At 49.6% G+C, this 21826-nt stretch overlaps 1 protein-coding gene across 1 annotated transcript in view; it reads right to left on the reverse strand.

Annotated features, from left to right (window-relative positions):
- NKAIN1 (sodium/potassium transporting ATPase interacting 1) overlaps nt 1–13465 on the reverse strand; it is a 47760-nt gene extending 34295 nt beyond the window's left edge. The window contains exon 1 of the mRNA XM_055398399.2: nt 12987–13465. Within this exon, the coding sequence (XP_055254374.1) occupies nt 12987–13040 (54 nt within the window). The 5' untranslated portion in view covers nt 13041–13465. The remainder of the gene's footprint in view (nt 1–12986) is intronic.
- Nucleotides 13466–21826: the final 8361 nt, after the last annotated feature.

The raw sequence follows: 21826 nt of genomic DNA on the forward strand, positions 1-21826 counted from the left end.
AGCCTCCCCTCAGGTGGGACAGGACAAAGGAAGAGGAAGTCTGTGGTCCCCAGGTATCCTCCCCATCCCCAGGCGGGAGCATTACAGTCCCAGGCTCCTCCTCGGACTGCATGTAGCACAGCATCTCCTTCTCTGTCCACCTGGGTCCCAAGTGGCAATTTCCTCCCCTCCCCATCATGAGGCCACACCCTCCTGCTACAGTCTAAGGGCTGGGGGGCTGTCTCCTTGGTTACAGCCCAGGCCCTTATATCCATGGTGACCCTCTCTTAAGAGGCCCCAGATCCTCCTCTGCTAGGCCAGCAATGTCCTTTGCCAAGGCTAGTTCTGGGAGCAGTGACCCAGATCAGGAGCAGGCTCTTCCACTCTTTCTTCAGTTGGCACATGGTGAGAAAAAGAGGTACAAGATGATTCAACACGTTACCTTCTGCCAGGAGATGGACACAGAGCGGGCATTAAATAGCTTTCCGAGGTACAACCTGAAGCTCAGGAGAAAGCAAACTGCACCCTCAAACCCAGGGAAGTACAAAGCACAGGAGGTTCTAGAGTCCGAAAGGCCTGGGTTTGAGTCTTGGTGCAGTTACCTTGGGCTGCCTGTGTCACCTTTTAAGCCTCAGTTTCCTCACCTGTACACTGGAGATATTAGTAGCTACCCTCTAGGGTTCCTGCAAGATTCAGTAAGAAAACGCGTCTGACTGAGAAGCATAGTACCTGGCACCCCACTGCATCTTATCTTCCTGTCCTGGGTGAGACCCCTCTTTGCTGGTGGGATCCTCGCTGGGCAAGAGCCGTGGGTCTGGGCTCAGAAGCACTCCATAAACATCGACTGCTCGTGCTGTTATTATTACTATTAATCAGCCGGCAATGAATGGTAAATTGCTTCCTCCAGGTAATTTACATTTCCTATTGTCACTGTAATCTTCATTCAATGCAATCTGATACAGGGACGTTTTCTAGAAATCAGGAGCCATGTTGTGACTCTCAGTTTTCCTGCAGTGCCTGGCTCCGGTCCTGGCAGGGGCACCCAAGCAGCTCAGCATGGAAAGGACTGGAAATCACCTACTCTAGCTCAGTATGCAAGGCAGAACGCTCTCTTCCCTGGCTTTATCAAGCGCTTGGATGCCTCCAGGGATGAGGTCCTTATTCCCTGCTGAAGATGGACTAGTGCCTGGGACTCCAGGGTGGCTGAGCTCCGTGGGGTGAGCAGGGGCTGAATGGGCAACTGCAGGAGTTGGGGTGACGGGAACTCCCGGGGCCACCCCTGCGCCCCAGCAGCCCCCCTTCCTCTCCCACTGAGAGTTGATAATAGGAGTGGTTCTAATTATGCTCTAATTGCTTTCTTCCAGGCAGTTTTCTCTGGAGCCAAAGAGTTCAGAGTTCATGAATAAATGAAGAGGGAGGAAGCGGGAAGGGATGTTTATCGATCCACAAATCTCCACGTGCCAGTGACTGCCCCACAAATGCTTGGGCATGCAGCTGTGTACAGCTTTGCATGTATACATGCATGCGTGCGTGCTAAGTCACTTCGGTTGTGTCTGACTCTTTGCAGCCCTATGGACTGTAGCCGGAAAGGCTTCTCTGTCCATGGGATTCTCCAGGCAAGAATATTGGAGTGGGTTGCCATCCCCTCCTCCAGGGGATCTTCCTGACCCAGGGATGGAACCCGTGTCTCTTTATATCTTCTGCACTGGCAGGTGGGTTCTTTACCCTAGCACCACCTGCGAAGCCCCTGTATACATACATACAAACACAGAAATATACACACCACAGGCCCAAGATACCTCTCTCCAAAGGACTGTTGGGGGGTGGGGGGTGGTGAAAGGAAGGTAACAAGAAGTGTGCGAAGCTGACTTTGGGTTCTAGTCTCGATTCTGCCATTGACTTGCACTGTCCTTGTGTTAAGTCGCTTCAGTCATGTCCAACTCTGTGCAACCCTGTGGACTGTAGCCCGCCAAGCTCCTCTGTCCATGGGATTCTCCAGGCAAGAATACTGGAGTGGGTTGCCATGCCCTCCTCCAGGGAATCTTCCTGACCCAGGGACTGAACCTGGGTCTCTTACATCTCCTGCATTTGCAGGTGGGTTCTTTACCACTAGCTTAGGCAAATCGTAGTTTTCCCAGCTGGAGAGTATGAAGGGGAAGTAATGTGTCTTGATACCCTCCTCTCAGAAGACCCAGCCTTTAGGGCTTCCATCCAACTAGACAGAACCAAGGGTGAGGGCACTGTTGCCCTCAGACTGCCCTCTCATCTGGATGCCTCCTTCCCTAAGAACTGGCCAAGCAGCCAGGGCCTCCAGGGAGGTGGCGGGAGGAACTCACGCATGTCCGTGCTGGCAGGATGCCTAGTAAAGATAAGTAGGGGCTATGGACTTGAGGCTTTTGGGAACTTCTTGAGTCTCAGTTGCTTTGTCTGCTAAACGGGAATGAGAGACTCTGTGTGATGAAGGTTCACCCATAACATATAGTTAGTGGTCTTAGCCAAGTGCTTAGCATACAGTAAGCATCTGGTAAGTGGTAGTTATTATTGAGAATACTGTCAACACCCTGCACGGTACAGATTGATGCCTTCAAAACACATGAAGAGACTAAGGCACAGAGAGGTTAAACACCTTGCCCCAGACCACGCATTAAATGACAGGATTTGAACCCAAGCCCACCTGACCCTGAAGCTCTGGGCTCCAGTGTCGCTTCTCTGCTGCGTTTGATCAATCTGGGCCCCAACAGTTGGCACATAGTCAGTCCAGCTCTTAGGGACATATGGATATCATGGATGTATGGATATTGTGGCATACAGTATCCATAATATGCTGAATGACAGAGAAAGGAGGTTAAAAAAAAGAGAGAGATAGAGTATAACAATATGCTCTGTTTCCAGTGACCAAGGATGGGGCAGATTGATGAAAGAACTAGACCAAGATTTCCTTCAAGGTTAAATAGAAGTCTGGATCTGAGAGACCCCAGGACTCATCTAGGCCAGGTGGTGACCAAGGGGGTTCTTGGTGTGCACTTTTAGAAGGAAATCTTTTCACCCTTTATGACTTCCACTAAGAGGCCAAAGTTAGCCATCCTGGCTTTGGCATCAGCCAGACCCGTCTGTGTCACTGCCTTGCTGTGTGACACTGGGCAAGTAACTTTTCCTCTCTGAATCTCAGAGGCCTCATCTAGGAGATGAGAAGAGTGGGCCAGCTCTGGGGAGACGGGATGACACAGGTGAGGCCATATGCTAGAGGTTAAGGGCGGGGTCTGGAGTCAGCCTGCCAGGTTTGTATCCCAGCTCCTCCACTGCCTGACATAACTGCCTGTGGCCTTGGATTCTGCTCCTGGAAAACGGGGATCACAGCTGTCTACCACATGGGGTGTAGTGAGTGTGAACAGGCTACTACAGGTAAAGCAGTAGTGACATTAGGCAGTGCTTTGAAACGCTCCGTAAATCTTCTCTATTGGACATTTTACACATGGGGAAACTGAGCCCTGGAGCGGGGCGAAGACTTCTCTGAAGTCATGGAGCCAGTGCACAGCAGAGCCAGGCCCACGCGGGAGCCGGCTGTGTGCACGGCTCCTTGTCCAGCCTGTGTCCAGACTGGCTTGATAACCTCAGACCTTTCACAGTACCTGGGCCATCCTGCTCCAGCCTTGAGGCCTCTGGGGCAGGGGGAGGGGAGGCTGACGCTCCTGCCTCCTGTCTTCCCTGGTGGCTCTGAGGCTAGCTCAAACCAGCGGGGTATGTCAGAGGGCAGGGAGCACCTGGCTGGCCCCTCCACACCAGGGGTGGCCGCCGAGGCCTCGGAAACAATCCAGGGGTCCAGGACCAGAACACCATTTGTCAGCCCTGCATGGTGGTAGCGGGCTTGTCTCCATGGCAACAGTGCAGTGTGAAGGCATCCTGGCAGCATTAGGGAGCGCGCTGAGTAGTATAAACAGAGGCTGCAGTAGATTACACGCCTATTATGAGCAGTCTCGGGCTCTGAGCACTGGTAATTATGCCTAATTGTGCATTTAATTGTGTAATTGAAAACCCACATCCCTGGTTCAGGCTGGGGCTGCAGAACCTAACGCCCCCCCCAAAAAAAGAAAGAGATGTAGGAGCCACCCCACCCTAATAATCCCAGGGCTGCCTCTCCTTTGAGGGCAATGGGTAGCCGGAGTGAGCACAGAGTCAAGTACCTGCAGACTTCTATTCTTCCACCTCAGTGCCAGGAGCTCAGCCAGACTCTGTGATTTGGGGTGGTGGGGGAGCAGGCTCAAGGTAAAGGGACATGGTAAAAGCACAAAAGTGCTCACAATTTTTATTATTCATAATATACACCCTTTTGTACGATAGCCACTGTCCTCTTAGGACCTAGAATCAGCATCTGGTGCCTCCAAAGGACTCGGATCATCATTAGATAAGTACACATCCAAGTCATCCAACCTACATGTTAATCCTTAATCACTATGAGAGACAGGGAACTCGCCACTCAATGGTCAGCCCACCACGGCAGCGCCTCTGTAGTTGGAAAACCGCTGATGGGGTTCAACACACTCTCCTCTGTCCCTTGGTTTCACAGACTGGAGAAAATGAGGCCCAGAGAGGGACAGGGTCAGCTCAAAGTTGCACAGAAAGTGAGCACCAGAATCCTGGGATTCTGACTTGCAGCTGAGGGCATAATTTGTACCCTAAAGTGACCAAGAATCATGGTTCTGGGCAGCAGCAAGAATCATGCCCAGAACTTTGTAGATGCTTCATAAATGTTTTCTGAATGCCACTCAGGGTAGGGTTAGTTGAGACAACGTTTGCCCTCTTACCCGACAGTATTTTATCTTCCTAGGAGTGAGGAAGTTCCCCTGAGGTGGGCCAGGAGTTAGTGATGAACCTCCTGCTCTAAGCCTCTGTAGCCTGAGACTTGATTTTACAACCAAATATGCCATCTGGGCATTTGGGAGAGGGAATCTCATTCAAACAGACAGCGGAAGGAAGAGGTTCCCTGAGAAATGGACAACCTGACACCCAGGTGTCAAGCTCAGGCAGGTCTTTGGCGGCAGGAGTCTCCTCCTCGTCCAGAGCCTGATACTCCCATCAGTCACCACTGCCGGCAGCAAAGTGGGCTGATGTGGCAGCAGCTCTGATCTCCACCCAGGAGAGGATGGAACTCATCGATGAGTCAGAGCTGCAGAGGTCCTTTGAGATGAGGAGTCCAACCTTCTCCCTTTACAGAGGGGGACGCAGAGAGCCAAGCTTCCTCTCTGATCTCCTCTGAGTGAGTGCTGGCCTCTGTGCCCAGAGCTCTCTCTGCCTTATCTCAGGTCACCCTCACTGTAGTCCCATGAGAATGTGCTATTATCATTCCCATTTTAGGCAAGAGAAGATCGAGGGACAGTAAGGCGGAAAGACACATACATATTTAGCAGAACCTCTGCTTCAACTAGTTTAATAAAACGACATGTCCATCTCCTATCCCACGATATTCAGGTTCATAGAATGCTGTCTCATTTCCAAGGCATTCCAGAGTGAACCCTGGGACTTCCCTGGTAGTCCCGTGGTTAAGAATCCGCCTTCCAGTTCAGGGGATGCGAGTTCGATTCCTGGTAGGGAAACGAAGATCCCACATGCCACAGGGCAACTGAGCCCACGTGACTGCAAACTACAGAGCCCACGCACTCTGGAGCCCGAGTACCACAGCTAAAGAGAAGCCCATGCACCACAGTGAAGACCTCGCATGCTGCAACTACGACCTGACACAGATAAAAACAAATAAATATGCACAAATTTATAAATAAAAAATTATAAACACATTTATTTAAATAAATGTATTTTTAAAAAAGAGTGTGAGTACTTTGTGGGCTCCTAGACAGCCTATTTTATCTCCAGGAAGGACAATTCTCTGAGGCAGATTACTAGTACCCCGATTTACAGAAGTGCAGGTGGAACTTCAGAGAGGTTAAGTATCTTACCCAAGGTCACCGGCTATAAAGAGACAAGAGATGGAACTCAACCCCCAGCCAGACGACACAGCTCAAGCTCTTCCCAGTTGAACTCCCTGCCTCTGGATGTACCAGCTGGTTTGAAAGGCAGGGGCCAGGAGGCCAGGGTAAGCCATCAGAACCCACAGCCTCAGCAACTGCTCTTCCAAAACCCCGGCACTTGCTGGCACAAGTCCCCAGGAGGCGTGCTTTGCTGCCTGAGGCTCTCCCTCAGTCTTTGAATCACCATCCTTCTCCCTCTCCAGGAGCAGCAGGGAGACCAAGAGCATAAGGACTGGGGTCCCCCAGACCAAAGCCATCTCCACCCACTGTGGCCAGGAGCTGGCCTTTAAAAACACATCTCTGCGCTTCCCCGGCAGTGCAGTGAATAGGAGTCCACCTGCCAGTGCAGGGGATGTGGGTTTGATCCCTGGTCTGGGAAGAGGCCACAGGTTGTGGAGCAGCTAAGCCCACGCGCCACCACAACTGAGCCCGTGTGCCTACAGTCTGTGTCCACAGCAAGAGAAGCCGCCTCGACGAGACGCCCATGTGCTTCAGTGAAGAGCAGCCCCTGCTCACCCCAACTAGAGAAAGCTTGTGCAAAGCGACGAAGGCCTAGTGCAACCAAAAATTAATTAATTAGAAATACCCCACATCTCTGGTCTCAGCCTGCTTCCCATCACTCACTACTCCCTGAAACGAGAGGAGAAAAGAGACTTTAGCCATCAGAGCTGACCATCTCTACTTGGTCCAGATTTTGCAACTATCCTCAGATCCTTTCCCCTCGATCATCTATGTGACGCCTAGACTGTATCTTCTGTTTCCTTGGCAACCAGTCACTTCATTCTTCTGACTTCAGTATGCCCATCAGTAAATGGGTATAAAGACCGTCCCTATCTCATCAAGTTGTTATGAGGGCTGATAAGTCTTCAATACAGGTTAATTTCTTGGGTAATTTGTTCTTAACCTGTGTCATAAATTCCCTTAAACCCAACACAGGCCTTGGGGTGAGTAGAAGTGGGGATGGTGGATGGGGTTAGCATTTGAATAAGCAGCTCAGAAGGTCTGGCATCTAGTCATCTAGTAACAATTATTTACAGATGAAGGAAGATTTAGATGATTCCATCAGCTTCCACATCCTGCATCTCCCAAATCCTACAGGGGCACAACAGGGCATGCAAGGTAGAAGCTGTGGAGTTCTAGATCTGACGTGTGAACCCTCTTCTGTCCCTAGTACACAGGTGGCCATGGATAAGCCAGATAGTAACAAGGGACAAGGTATGTAAAATGTTTAGTGTAGTGTCTGTAGTGTAGCACACATGGAAATCGTTCTTATTACTTTTTCCGACAGAACCACACATTTTCCATATAAAGAAACTAAGACTTTAAGAGTTTATGGGTAAGACTCTGATCACTAAAATCTCTAATCCAGGCAGAGATGGGAGCTGAAGTGACTTATCCAAACCTCAAGGCCACAGGGAGCACTTGCCTGGTGCTGACTAATGCTGTCCTGTCATCAGCTCAGGGAGCACCCTCAAACTGCCATGGGGTACCCTGGTTATTCTGATTACTTTAAAGCAGAGGCTCAGAGAAGGTAAGGGACTTTCTGGAAGTCACAAAGCAAGGCAGCAATGTCTGCCTGATCCCGGAGGTACTCATCTTTCACCCCCCTATGCCAGATCTCAGAGCAGCTGCCATTTATGGAGTACTTATGTCAAATTTGCCCAGCCACTCACCCCTGCAAAGGAGCAGAACCAGGGTCGTATGTTGCCCCCTGCCCCAATCCAGGGTCTTGAGGGCTGTTTGGCCTTAGTCTGTCCATCTGCAAAAGGGACTTGATTACCTGAGCCCCTATCTTGTCCAAAGGGGTATAAGAAACAAAGAGGGCCAGTGCTCTGACTCTGAAGCCGGGCCCAAGGACCAGAGCAGAGCTGGCCCCTCCCCAGGAAGCCCTGAGCGTGCAGATGCAGCTGCTTCCGAGCGCAGGCCCCTGCAGAACCCAGCTCCCTCCGGTCTTCACCATCACTGCTGCTAATAACGACATCAATCAGGTTGACCACGTTTCACACCATTACTCGCAGTTCAGCAGGAAGCAACATATTTCCCCCCCTCATCCACTACCTTCCAGAAAGCAAAGAGCTTTCCAGAAGGGAAAAGAATAAAATCAGTGTTTTGTTTTTTTTTTTTTTGAGTACCTACTATGTACACGGCAGCTGGCTAAGCCCCTTTTCCAGCTCTGAGGGGTAAGGATAACTCTTTCTCTTGGACAGAGAAAGACACTGCGGCCCAGAGGAGCGAATGCATGTGTCCAAGGTCACCCGGAGCGGGGACAAGAACAACCATGGCAATGATGTATTACTGACCACTCACCGGCTCACGGTGCCCAGCATGTGCGTGATCCTACTGAAATAGTACCATTTTAGTTTTCAGATAAGCGAACTGAGGCTTGACGCAGTGAAGAGATCTGAGGTCACAGGCTGCTGAAGCGTGAGTAGCAGAGTGACACAGGGCAGAGAGGGTGGCTCTCTGCTTGGGCCAAAGAGCGCATGAATCTTGGTTCCGTCACTGACTAGCTTAGACCTCTCTGAGCCTTGGTTTCCTCATCAGAAAAAGGGGCTAATAAAAATCTCTATCACATTTTGTAGGGTAACAACAAGAAGGATAAAAGCAGTAAAATAGCTTACGTTTATCGATCGTTGAACACACACTAGGCACTCTGCCAAGTAACGTTACATATGTATGCTCGTTGGGTTAAATGAGGTAATGCATATAAAGTGCTTAGCACAGGAGTCCAGAAATGGGAGTGATAATGATGATGGTGAAGAAATTGATGATGATTCCCTTGGGTAAATCTCCTTGGTTCATCCTCTTACTGGAAGAATAGCATAGCCTGCAAGGTTTCAGGAAGGAGGTGGACCAGGAAAGACGGGCAGGGGAGGTAAATGGGAAACACAGAAAAATTAGGAATAACATTAAAAATGTCAAGATGATACACCAGGTAAGGAGAAAGCAAGGGACCCAAGATGTTCCACATAGTGGAACCAGACTGAGACACACGGAAACCTCCAGGTCAGTCCAGACATCCTCCCAGTGTGCCAGATGGACCAGCAGGACCCTAGAGTCACAGACCAGTGTTTCTTCCCATTTTAAGATGAGGAAAAGCCAAGGCTTGCAGTAGGGAAAAGACTTGCCCAAGTTCACCGGATGTCAGTGAGGAAGGCTTGAATCCAGGCCTCCAGACTCAGCTTCGTGTCCAATTACGTGCTGCTTCCCACAAAGTGCAGGATGGCCCTTGGATATGTCTGGGTCACAATTCCGGGGAAGCATACCAGGATATACATCATTAACATAACAATACAGACTTCCCTGGTGTCCAGTGGTTAAGAATCTGCCTGCTGATGCAGGGGACACGGGTCCGATCCCTGGTCCAGGAAGATCCCACATGCTGCGGAGCAACTAAGCCTGTGGGCCACAACTACTGAAGCCTGTGTGCTTTAGAGCCTGTGTTCTGCAGCAAGAGATGCCACTGCAATAAGAAACCCACGCACAACTAGAGAGTACGCCCCGTTCTCCGCAACTAGAGAAAGTCCGAGTGCAACGAGAAGACCCAGTGCAGTGAAAAACATAAATCTAAAAAAATTTCTAAAAAGATAACAACAACAAAAAGTTACAGTTTATTGAATGCTTACTCTGTGCCTGGCACAGTGCAAAATATACGCATTTAACCCTCACAACACCCCTAAGGATTGGGCACTCTTTTCTTTTTTTAAAAATATTTATTTATTTTTGGCTGCGCAGGGTCTTCGTTGCTGCTCGAGCTTTCTCTAGTTGCAGAGGGTGCAGGCTACTCTCTAGTTGAGGTGCACAGGCTTCTCATTGTGGTGGCTTCTCTAGTTTCCATGGGTCCCAGGGTGCAGGAGCTTCAGTAGTTGCAGCACGTAGGCTCGGTAGGTATAGGCTCCAGGGCACAGGCTTAGTTGCCTTGTGGCACGTGGGATCTTCCTGGACCAAGGATCAGACAGGTTTTCTGCATTGCAAGGCAGATTTTTAACCACTGGACAACCAGGGAAGTCCCTCGGGAACTGTTTCTATCATCTCCATTTAACAGATGCCAAAACGTGACTCAGGGAGGCCAAGCAACTTGCTTATGATCACACAGCTAGGAAGTGACAGAGCCAGGACTCAACCCCATGTCTGTCCTGTCAAACTCCAGAGGCTTGTCCCCTGTACTTGTCCACCTGAACAGTTCAGCCCTCACCTGCTTCTTCCACCCTTTAATGCACCCTCACATCCTACTCCCTCACCCAAAGCAAGTCTAATCCAACTCCAGAGGAGTGTTTGGAACTGGGCTGTTTGTAATCATCAAACCCCACATGAGAAAGAAAAATGACACAGTTCCTCTGCAAAAGTTTTTAGCTGAGAAACATTTAGCAGCCTCTTCCTTCTCTGCCCCTTTCCACTGGATGAGAAAACAGGCTCCCTTCTCCCTGGGATGGTTAGCTTGGTGAATTCTACCACCCAGGAACACATTACCGAGGCTGCGAGGCAGCAGAGGCTCCTCGGGATTAGCAACAGCTGAAGGGACCCACTCTGCAATCGGCCCAGACAGAGCAACAGACCCAAGAGACCAATTTCCAAGTCCCTCCTTGGAGCACCTCCCCAGATTATCTCATGGAATGCTCACAAGCTACCCAAAGTCATCCAGCTAAGACTCAGAAGGATCAGAATCCCACCCAGGTCTAGTTGGATTCCAGAGCCACTTATGCTGGTGAGTCCTCCAAGTGGAAAGGTGGGTTTAACTGAGCTGGGGAGAGCTACAGAGGCAGGTAAGGAAGAAGCAGGGAGACTGCCTTGCCACATTCATTTATCTACAGAGAAGTAAGCACCCCTCATCATAGCCAGAACTACTTATTTTCCAGTAAAGACGGCAAGGGAGGATGCTGGTCAGCTGCCTGGCTTCATAGCCCCTAACTAGAGAACTCCGGACCAGGAAATTCATAGGATTGTTATGAGAATTAAATGAGCTAATACATGGAAAAGTGCTTACAAGGGTACCTAGCAACTAGTAACTGTTCCCCAAAACTAAGGTCTGTTATTATCATCAGCAGAGAATACAGTGGGTCAAACTGTTAATATTGCTCATCTTTGGAGTATAGGACTGGGCATAGAAGGAAACGTCTTTATCTTCTGCTCCATTTGGTTATTTATTGATTTAATCATTTTATAAAATGTGTATGTTACTTTTTTTTTTCTTTTTCATTTGTAGCAAGTGGATCTTAAGTTGCAGTAAGCATATTCTTAGATGCTGCATATAGGATCTAGGTCCTTGACCTGGGCTTGAACCCAGGCCCCTGACATTGGGAGCGAGGAGTCTTAGCCAGTGGACCACCAAGACGTCCCTGTATGTTACTTCTCTAATAAGAAAAAGTCCTAGTTTAAAATTTTAAAATAAACACAGAAAGAAAATTCCTTGGAAAGTTTCAGCACTTTTTGGAATTTTATGTTCCTGAAAGGAGATAAAGAAGGGTGGGGTATTTCTACCGGGAGCCAGGAGTTGCCAAATAACTGATTCACTCATTTACTTTACAAATATTAATGGAGTGCCAGGCACTGTTCCAGCTGCTGGGGATTTAGCAGGAACAAAACAGATAATCTCTGCCCTTCTGGAGTTTCTATTCTACCTGATCTTAATTAATCCCCCCTGCCAACCTCAAGGATGAGCAATTCACAGAGAGGCTGACCAAGATGCCACTTGCCCTGCAGCCCACAGCTGGGAGCAGGGCTCCAATCTTCAGGGCCCAGCTGTTTGGGCCACTGTCCAAGAGGGCAGGTCTGTGGATGGAGTGTTTGGGGGTGGGGTCCCCAAGAGGAGAGAAGAAAGATGAATGGGGTCTGTATATCCACACTCAAAGCTTCCTTCTGCTTTACTGTATGTACACACCAGTGGTGGAGGAAGGGCAATGGATGCAGGCAAAAGTGGAACCCAGACCAGGCCTCTTTACTGGTTAGACCTCAGCTCTAGCGTAGCCAGGAGATCCTGGCCTCTCCTTAACCATCTTCCCAAACTCACTTGCCAGAGTCTGTATTGAGGGGCACAGCTGGTCCCCTTCAGCCTCCAAATTCACTCCCCTGGCTTCCCTGAGACAAGAACCTGATTTCCCTGAGCTGGGATTATGTACAGTGTCCCCAGGTACTCCCACCCTCCCTGGGCACCCAAGTATCTCCACTCCCATCGGTGTCAGCCCTGTCTCACCCCCCCACACCCCCCCACACCCCGCCCCTCTGGTGGAAAGACTGACAATGCCTGTCGCTAAGGTGGTCACAGCCAAAGCAGGGAGGGCAGTCCCGCACCCGGTTGGTCAGCTGGCCCAGGACCTAGTAGCTCCTTGTGACTCTCTCCAGGGAGGGGCTCTTAGGCCTGCCCAGTCAGGAGGGTGGAGGCAGGCAGGAAGAGCACAAAGGAGTCAACGGTTCTTGGAGTCTAAGATCCCCCCACACACAGATGAACATGGACCAGGAATGGTCAGAGATCTAGACACATACCAAGGAGAAACGCGGATAGAGACACACACAGGAGCAGAGAGTTTGTGAGAAACGCTCAGTGGGGCGGAGACCAGAGGCAGAGACCCACGCAAACGAGTGATCTGGAGGAAAACACACGGCAGGAACCTCAAGGGATCCACACACCCGCCTCGGACACACCCCCCAAGCCCCGGAGAGCCACAGTCCCACAGCGCATCTCCCCAACAGGAGGTCACTCGTCCAGTGCGGGCCAGTCGCGCGGAGCCCCAGGCGCGGGGCGGGCCGGGGACTCGCGCACAGGGCGCACTCGGGGACCCGGGAGCGCCGGGCGAGAGGCGCACACAAAGAGACAGCCGGGCCAGCGGGAGCAGGCTCCGCCCGTCCGCTCCGTGACTCCAGACCACCCCCAGCCCGGGCGCTCGCCCCAGACCCACACCCAGACTCACCCACCCGACCCGCGCGCCCCGGCACCCCGCCCCGCCGCGCCCTACCCTACCCGGCCCGGCCGCCCGGGCGCGCGGCGCTCACCAGCTGCAGGCAGCAGAAGGCGACCAGCGTGCAGCGCCCGCTGCACTTGCCCATGGCTCCGGGGTCGCGCGCGCCGATTGCCGCGGCGCCCCTCTAGTTCGGCGGCCGCCGCCTCCTCCGTGCCGCGCGGGCTCCGCGTCCTCCGCGCTGGGCGCCCCGGGCGGCGGGGCCGGGAGCCTTAGGGCCGGGCCCGGGAGCGCCGGGTCCTCAGGGCTGGGGCCGGCCGCTGGCGCTCGGAGTCCATGGTCCGTCCGCCCGCGCGCCGACTCTGCCGCGCCTCCTTTGTCTGGACGCCCCGCTGCCGGGCGCGCCTTCCGCCCCGGGGCGGCCGGCGGGGAGCGCGGAGAGGGGAGCGCAGGCACCGGCGCAGCGCAGAGCAGCACTGGCCAGCTGGGGCAGCCGCCCGCGCGCTCGGCGGCCGCGGCTTCCCGGCCCCACCACGTGGCTCGACCGCCGCGGCTGCCGAGAGGGAGGGCCGGAGAGAGAGAGACTGGAGGGGAGAGGAGGCGCGGAGAGAGGTGGGGCGGGGCGGCCAAGCAAGCGGAGGGGTGGGGAGAAGGGGTAGGGACACCGAGAGCAGAGCCGAAGAGGCAGGGGTTGAAGTGAGCAGAGGGCAGCCTTGGGTCAAACCCAGACTTCGCAGCTCGCTCGCTGTGTGACCTTGGGCAAATCACGTCACCTCTCTGGGCCTCCGTTTTCTTAACAAAATAGGAGCAATAATGATTGCTCTTGTGTTGCCACAAAGATGAAATGCAGTTTTGTGAATCAAGCGCTTAGCTCTGTGCCCGGTCTCCCGAGAGTGTGGAGCATGCCTCTGTCCACCTTGTCTTCAGGGCCTGGCGGCTCCAACCTTGGCCTCTATTTCCTTCCACTCCAGTTCCTGTATCTGCTACCCATCCCAGCTTCCCTTCGGAGTTCTTCCTTCACTCTTTTCCTCTGCTGGCATTTACTGAGCCTGACCTGACTGCATACACACCCCTGGGGCCCCTATGATCCAGGAATGAGCCCTGCAGGACCCACTGAGCTTCCCAGGCTAGGGAACAGGCAGGCTCCCAGGGGCATGAGCACAGAGTTGCCTGATGGCAGAGGTCTGCCCAGGGGGGCTGTAGTCCGCGTATCCCAGGCAGCAGTGGGGAGGGAGTGAAGGACTTGTCAGTGGAAGACTGCCTTCTCCAAGACACCCCTTGAAAAGCACTCAAACTCTCAAACACATCCCCAATCCATTTACTCATTCCAGCACCACTCCTAACTTCTTACAGTCGTCTTGAGGATTAGCATCACTCAAGTGGGAATCTCTGCATCATCCTCAGGGGCTTCTCTGTCTCATCTGACCTGTCATTATATTCTATGAACTTACCTTCCAGCTGATATCTATGGAATACCTACTAGGTACCAGGATCTCCACTGGGGGATAAGGGGATGAACTGACCTCTGCATTCACTGAGAGAATAGTCTAGAGATAGATTGTCATCAAAACCAGAAAACATACAAATACATAATGATAAGTGCCTTAAAAGATAAGGAAGAGTAAGAGAATAAGGGGGCTGTAATTCACATTTGGAGACCAGGAAAGCCTCCTTTAGGACATGGCATTGATACCCAGATTTTGAAGGAAAGGTCAAGGTGGAGAATAGTGTTCTGGAAAAAGAAACAATTTTTTTTTTTTTAATTTATCTGTTTTTGGCTGCATCAGGTATTAGTTGGGGCACTGCAGGCTTAGTTGCCCGAGTGGCATGTGGGATCAATCCCCTTCCTTGCAAGGCAGATTCTTAACTATGAGACCACCAGGAAAGTCCCCAAGAATGAATCTCTCTTATTCTTTCACCTTTTCTCCAGTCTCTGGACACAGTCTCTGGACACAGAAGGCACACTGACATGGACTAGGACCTATGCTTCTGGACCCAAGCAGCCTGGGATCCAGTTGCAGCTCTGCCACTTTTGCGCAGCTTACAGAGTGAAGGACAGGGAAGCCTAGCTTGCTGCAGTCCACGGGGTTGCAGAGCTGGACACGACTGAGCGACTGAACAACAGAGTGAGCACTCAAATGCAGAAGTTCTCCTACGACTGGCGAGACAATTTGTGGAGCCCAGTGCGAAATGAAAATGCAAGCTCCTTATGGCTCATTAGGAATGAAAACACAGCAGAGCACAAAAACAAGCACAGGGTGCGTCCCGTGTGACTGCAGAGGATACATGCCCCCGAAGCCAGCGCTGCCTTCTTCCTGGATTATTAGAATGGTCCCTTCGCTGGTCTCCTCCTCTACCCACTTGTCAGCATGCCACTAGGTATTTTAATTTCTTTTATTGACACATAGTTGTTTTTTTTTTTTTTAAACTGCACTATACAGCATGTGGGACCCTAGTTACCCAACCAAGGATCGAATCTGTACTTCTTGCATTTGAAGGCAGAGTCTTAACCACTGGATCACCAGGGAAGTCCCAAAGTTAAAGTGTGAAGAAGCTCAGTCATGTCCAACTCTTTTTGACCCTGTAGACTGTGGCTTCCCAGGTTCCTCTGTCCACAGTATTCTCCAGACAAGAATATTGGAGTGGGTAGCCATTTCCTTGTCCAGGAATCTTCCTGACCCAAGGATCGAACCTGGGTCTCCTGCATTGCAGGCAGTTTCTTTACCATCTGAGCCACAAGGGAAGGAGGAATAAATGTATATATATATAATTGATTCACTTTGCTGCACAGTAGAAATTAATATAACACTGTAAAGCAACTATGTATGTGTTCAGTCATGGCAGTCGTGTCTGACTCTTTGCAACCCTATGGACACCAGACTCCTCTGTCCCTGGGGAGCTCCAGGCAAGAATATTGGAGTAGGTTGCCATTCCCTTCCCAGTAAAATAACTATACTCCAACAAAACTTAATTTTAAAAAATTAAAAAAAAAAAAGAAATTATGTGAGGTGAGGTTTTCACTTAGAATAATAAGCTGAGATAAGAGTGGGTTCTTTTCTCAGCCATGCTTGGCAAATAACAGCTGTGTCCAACCAGTTTCCATGACTAGACAGACCTCCAGGAGTCTCGGAAGTCCCTGAAATAATACACAAATCATCATCTGAACAGATGTGTCTTTTTCTTGGGAGAAGGTCCACAGGTTTCATCAGATTCTCCAGAGTCCATTTCCCACAAAAGAAAAAGAACCAGCCTGGCAAAGTCTTAGCCCAGATGTAACGGTTCTCTCGCAGATCCTCTCTGGAGCCCCTTCCACATACAGCATCTGCCAGTTCCCTCGTGACACTAACAATGCAATTCAATAATAATAAAAATAATAGCTTCCATTTATTGAGTGCCTGCTTTGAGCCAGGTACTTGACATACACTATCTCATTTACTCCTAATAACAGCGGATTCCACTGGGGCTGTGACCTGTGCTTGCCAGGCTCTTGGCTGTATCACATCATGCCTGTGACACCCTGCTCCAAGGACAGGCTGACTTACTCTTAAATCTGTCCTATGGGACCAGGACTGATGGCCTGATCTCAGCAGAACTAGCCTCTGCCCCTGGGTCATTCCATTTAGACAAAGTCTTGCTCACACCACACACATACCACGCCATCACTTACTTCCATGTTTTGCATGTGTTGTTCTGTCTAGAATGCATCTTCCGTCTGAATGCTTAGGCTGGAGGCGTTCTATTCGAATTTCAGCTCCCCTTTTACTCCCCCCACCCAACCCAGACCTTCCTTAACACTATGGCCTCACGGAGGCACCCTCCTTTGGGATGACCTGTGGCCAGTGTTATCTCCATGAGAGTTTTTACTGGGATTTACTGTCCTTGTTTGATTTTGTTTCCTCCCCATAGACTGTGAGCTCTATGAGGATCATGTCCAGTTCAGTTCAGTCGCTCAGTCATGTCCAACTCTTTGTGACCCCCCTGTATTGCAGCACGCCAAGCCTCCCTGTCCATCAGCTGCATGAGTTTACCCAAACTCATGTCCATTGAGTCGGTGATGCCATCCAGCGATCTCATCCTCTGTCGTCCCCTTCTCCTCCTGCCCTCAATCTTTCTCAGCATCAGGGTCTTTTCAAATGAATAAGCTCTTCGCATCAGGTGGAGTTTCAACTTCAACATCAGTCCTTCCAATGAACACCCAGGACTGATCTCCTTTAGGATGTATTGGTTGGATTTCCTTGCAGGCCAAGGGACTCTCAAGAGTCTTCTCCAACACCACAGTTCAAAAGCATCAATTCTTCTGCATTGAGCTTTCTTTATAGTCCAACTCTCATATCCATACATGACTACTGGAAAAACCATAGCCTTGACTAGACGGACCTTTGTTGGCAAAGTAATGTCTCTGCTTTTTAATATGCTATTTAGGTTGGTCATAACTTTCCTGCCAAGGAGTAAGCGTCTTTTAATTTCATGGCTGTAATCACCATCTGCAGTGATTTTGTAGCCCCCACGCAAAAAAAAACAAAAACAACATTAAGTCAGCCACTGTTTCCACTGTTTCCCCATCTATTTGCCATGAAGTGATGGGACCAGATGCTATGATCTTAGTTTCTGAATGTTGAGCTTTAAGCCAACTTTTTCACTCTCCTCTTTCACTTTCATCAAGAGGCTCTTTAGTTTTTCTTCACTTTTTGCCAGAAGGGTGGTGTCATCTGCATATCTGAGGTTATTCATGTTTCTCCTGGCAATCTTGATTCCAGCCTGTGCTTCTTCCAGTCCAGCGTTTCTCATGATATACTCTGCATATAAGTTAAATAAGCAGGGTGACAATATACAGCCTTTGATGTACTCCTTTCCCTATTTGGAACCAGTCTGTTGTTCCATGTACAGTCCTAACTATCACTTCCTGAACCGCATACAGATTTCTCAAAAGGCAGGTCTGGTGGTCTGGTATTCCCATCTCTTTAAGAATTTTCCACAGTTTGTGGTGATCCACACAGTCAGAGGCTTTGGCATAGTCAATAAAGCAGATGTTTTTCTGGAACTCTCTTGCTTTTTCTATGATCCAGCAGATGTTGGCAATTTGACCTCTGGTTCCTCTGCATTTTCTAAAACCAGCTTTAACATCTGGAAGTTCACAGTTCACATATTGTTGAGGCCTGGCTGGAAAATTTTGAGCATTACTTTACTAGTGTGTGACATGAGTGCAATTGTGCGGTAGTTTGAGCATTCTTTGGCATTGCCTTTCTTAGGGATTGGAATGAAAACTGACCTTTTCCAGTTCTGGGACCACTGCTGAGTTTCCCAAATTTGCTGACACATTGAGTGCAGCACTTTCACAGCATCATCTTTCAGGATTTGAAATAGCTCAACTGAAATTCCATCATCTCCACTAGCTATGTTTGTCGTGATGCTTCCTAAGGCCCACTTGACTTCACATTTCAGGATGTCTGGCTCTAGGTGAGTGATCACCCCATCGTGATTATCTGGGTCATGAAGATCTTTTTTGGACAGTTCTTCTGTGTATTCTTGCCACCTCTTCTTAATATCTTCTGCTTCTGTTAGGTCCATACCATTTCTGTCCTTTATCGAGCCCATCTTTGCATGAAATATTCCCTTGGTATCTCTAATTTCCTTGAAGAGATCTCTGGTCTTTCCCATTCTATTATTTTCCTCTATTTCTTTGCACTGATTACTGAGGAAGGCTTTCTTATCTCTCCTTGCTATTATTTGGAACCATGACTATGTCATAAATTATCTCTATATCCCACAGAGCTTGAATCGTGTCAGGAGTCAGCAAATATGCGGTGAAAGAATATTTCTGCCTTGGGCCATACCATATCCATGCTCTTTACCACCAGGAAGTCCAGGATGTTAAGGGGGAAGGCAATCTAATTGTAGAGACAGAAACATATTTGGCAAGAAGTTGCGGGTGTTAGGAGCTGAGGATGATGTCAGGAGGGGCTTGGAGTAGTTGACACAAAAGATGACTAACCCTTCGACTAGGGAAAGAATGTGGAGGAAATGAAGCAGGATTTAGAAATAAAGGACAGAGATGATTCAGAATATACCCACGCTTCCGGAGTGAGAAGGCAGGATCATGGTCAGCCCCAGAAAGAGATGCATCAGGAGCAGCTAAAGTGAGGAAATTTCTGAGGTGTTACATTCTTCCCTTGACCTAAAACAAGCCTAGATGCCGTGTCTGAATCTTCCACCATTAGTCCCTCTGTGGGTTGAAACACTGAAGGTTTCTGAGAAAGTTCACTCACATGATAAAGGAAATGCTATTAATTTTTCCTTCCGAGTTAGAGGACTGAACATGCTCAACAATTACAGTTTCTGGGGTATTTTCTGACACCAACCAATTCTCCAACACCAGCTGATGGTCCAACAATTTAATTCTGACATGCCTCTCCTTCAGATGCTAGTTGCAAATCTCTAGCCACACTTACTTTTGACCAACCAGCTATAGGGTTGTCCTCCCAGGACTTCCTTCTCAGGTTGGATAATTTGTCTGTGAACAGTGCACAGAGCTCAGAAAGGTACTTTGCTTCCTTTCATTGGTTTATTACAAAGGATACTAATGAACGGCCAGATGAATAGGTGTATAGTGTGAAGTCTGGAAGGGTCCTGGGCACCTCTGTCTTTGTGGCGCTGGGGTGTACAACCTTCTCAGCTGATTCACCAACTTGGAAACTTCTCAGGATCTCAGTGTTCAAGAGCTGTTATCCAGCTTGGTCACTGACTACTGCGCCTCCTTCCTGGAGCTCAGTGAGAAAAGAAAATGAAGTTGCTCAGTTGTCTCCGACTCTTTGCAACTCCATGGACTGTAGCCTACCAGGCTCCTCCATCCATGGAATTTTCCAGGCAAGAGTACTAGAGGGATTGCCATTTCCTGCTTCAGGGGATCTTCCTGACCCAGGGATCGAACCCAGGTCTCCCACATTGCAGGCAGACACTTTACCATCTGAGCCACCAGTGAAGCCCTGGAGCTCAGTAGGAGGTGCTAAAATTTCCATCTTTAGTCACTTGGTCTTTCTGGTCTGTCTACGGGTCTCATCCTAAGTCACCTCATTAGAATAAACTCAGGTGTGATCAAAAGGGACTTGTGAATAAGAAGAGACACTCCCTATCACTGAGGGCACTGCAAGAGTTTTAGAAGTTTTGTGCTAGGACTAGGGATGAAGACCTTAATATGACACAATAACTAACACCTCTTGAGCATTCTGCGCAGGCACAGTTCAGAGCCACTTCCAAGAATTAACTCATCAAACCTCACAGGAGCCCTTTGAAATGCGTACTATTATCACCACGTGCAGTTTCTTGGAGAGGGAACTGAGTCTCAGAGAGGTTAGATCACTTGCATGATATAACAAGAAAGTGGAAGAATCAGGATTTGAACCCAGAAACAACCTACTGCATTCCTTATGGCTTTCAAACTTTTTAGCAGCAGACTCTTCTCTTCAAAAGAAATCAGACATTTCTAAAACTAAAAGAAAAGAAGAAAAGAATGTGGGAGCCCTCTGGCTGTGTGGAGAAAGAGGACTGGCAGCTCGCTGTCTCAGCTTGCTCTCTCATCTTGTGAAGGCCCCAGATCAGCACCTCGAGCCAGTCTGTCAGGAACCAATTGAAAAATCCACTGGCTGAGATGATCTGCAAAATGCCTTTTTTGAAGAGGTAAGACATAAAGAACTGATGCTAAAGCTGAAACTCCAGTACTTTGGCCACCTCATGCAACGAGTTGACTCACTGGAAAAGACTCTGATGCTGGGAGGGATTGGGGGCGGGAGGAGACGGGGACGACAGAGAATGAGGTGGCTGGATGGCATCACCGACTCGATGGACATGAGTTTGAGTGAACTCCGGGAGTTGGTGATAGACAGGGAGGCCTGGCGTGCTGTGATTCATGGGGTCGCAGAGTCGGACACGACTGAGCGACTGAACTGAACTGAAGACATAAAGAAATGGAGATCCCTGGAATTCCCTCACAGTCCAGAGGTTAGCACCCTGTGCTTTCACTGCCTAGGCCCAGGTTTAAGCCCTGGTCAGGAAACTAAGATCCTGCATAGCCATATGGCTGGCAAAAAAAAAGAAATGGAGAACCTGAAAGACAGAAGGGCAGAGAGGTTGAGTGAGCTCTGTTATGTCACACAGCACGTTAGGGCAGAGTTGGATCTCAAGAACTCCAGGTCATTTCCATTACAGTGTCAGGCACTGAGCTAGGAACTGCAGAATCAAAGATGAATAGGGTAGCTGCCCCTGACAATCCCTGGGCTAAAGGCTGGAGGGTTAGCACACTGGCCTACAGCATGACATCGTACAATTCTTATTTCCCTAAACCCAGCAGCTTCACCCACTTGCCTTTCCTCTCTGGGCCCTGAGGGCATCTGAGTTTGTGACTCTTGGGCCTGTGGGTGAGGCGGACAAATAAACAGATTGTTATGAGCGATACACAGAATAGCAAAGTGCCAATGAAGTACAGAAAATTGATAGTGGAAAAAATGACAAACTGTGCTTGGGTACAGGCAGTGATGGAAAACTTCAAGAAAAGCTGATGCCTGAAATGTGGGATGCTAGACAAAAAAGAAGTCCCAACACAGAAGTGTTTACCAGAAAGTTGTGTTCAGGAGATATGATCCTTTCTCTTTGATTTCTACACATACTTTTTACTGCCTGTTGCCTCCTTCCTATCACCACTCCAAGAAAAATCTCTGATAAGAAAGAATGGTTGAGAAAAAAGGAAGAGGGAGAACAGGGTGTGTATGAATGGGCAGGGTCTAGGTCAGGAAACCCTAAACAGCTCTGATGGCAGTAAAGCTTACAGAAAGTTGACTTTCCTTGTCTGGGCCCGGAATGCCTAGCACAGAATCTGCCAACAGCCAAGACTAATCTCCCTTTTCACTAGCCCTTAGAGGCCACATGGGCTTTCAGTTAAAA

This window comes from Moschus berezovskii, chromosome 2 (assembly GCF_049115385.1).
Source record: "Moschus berezovskii isolate FMDL1 chromosome 2, NW_MosBer_1.0, whole genome shotgun sequence".
Lineage (NCBI taxonomy): Eukaryota > Metazoa > Chordata > Mammalia > Artiodactyla > Moschidae > Moschus > Moschus berezovskii.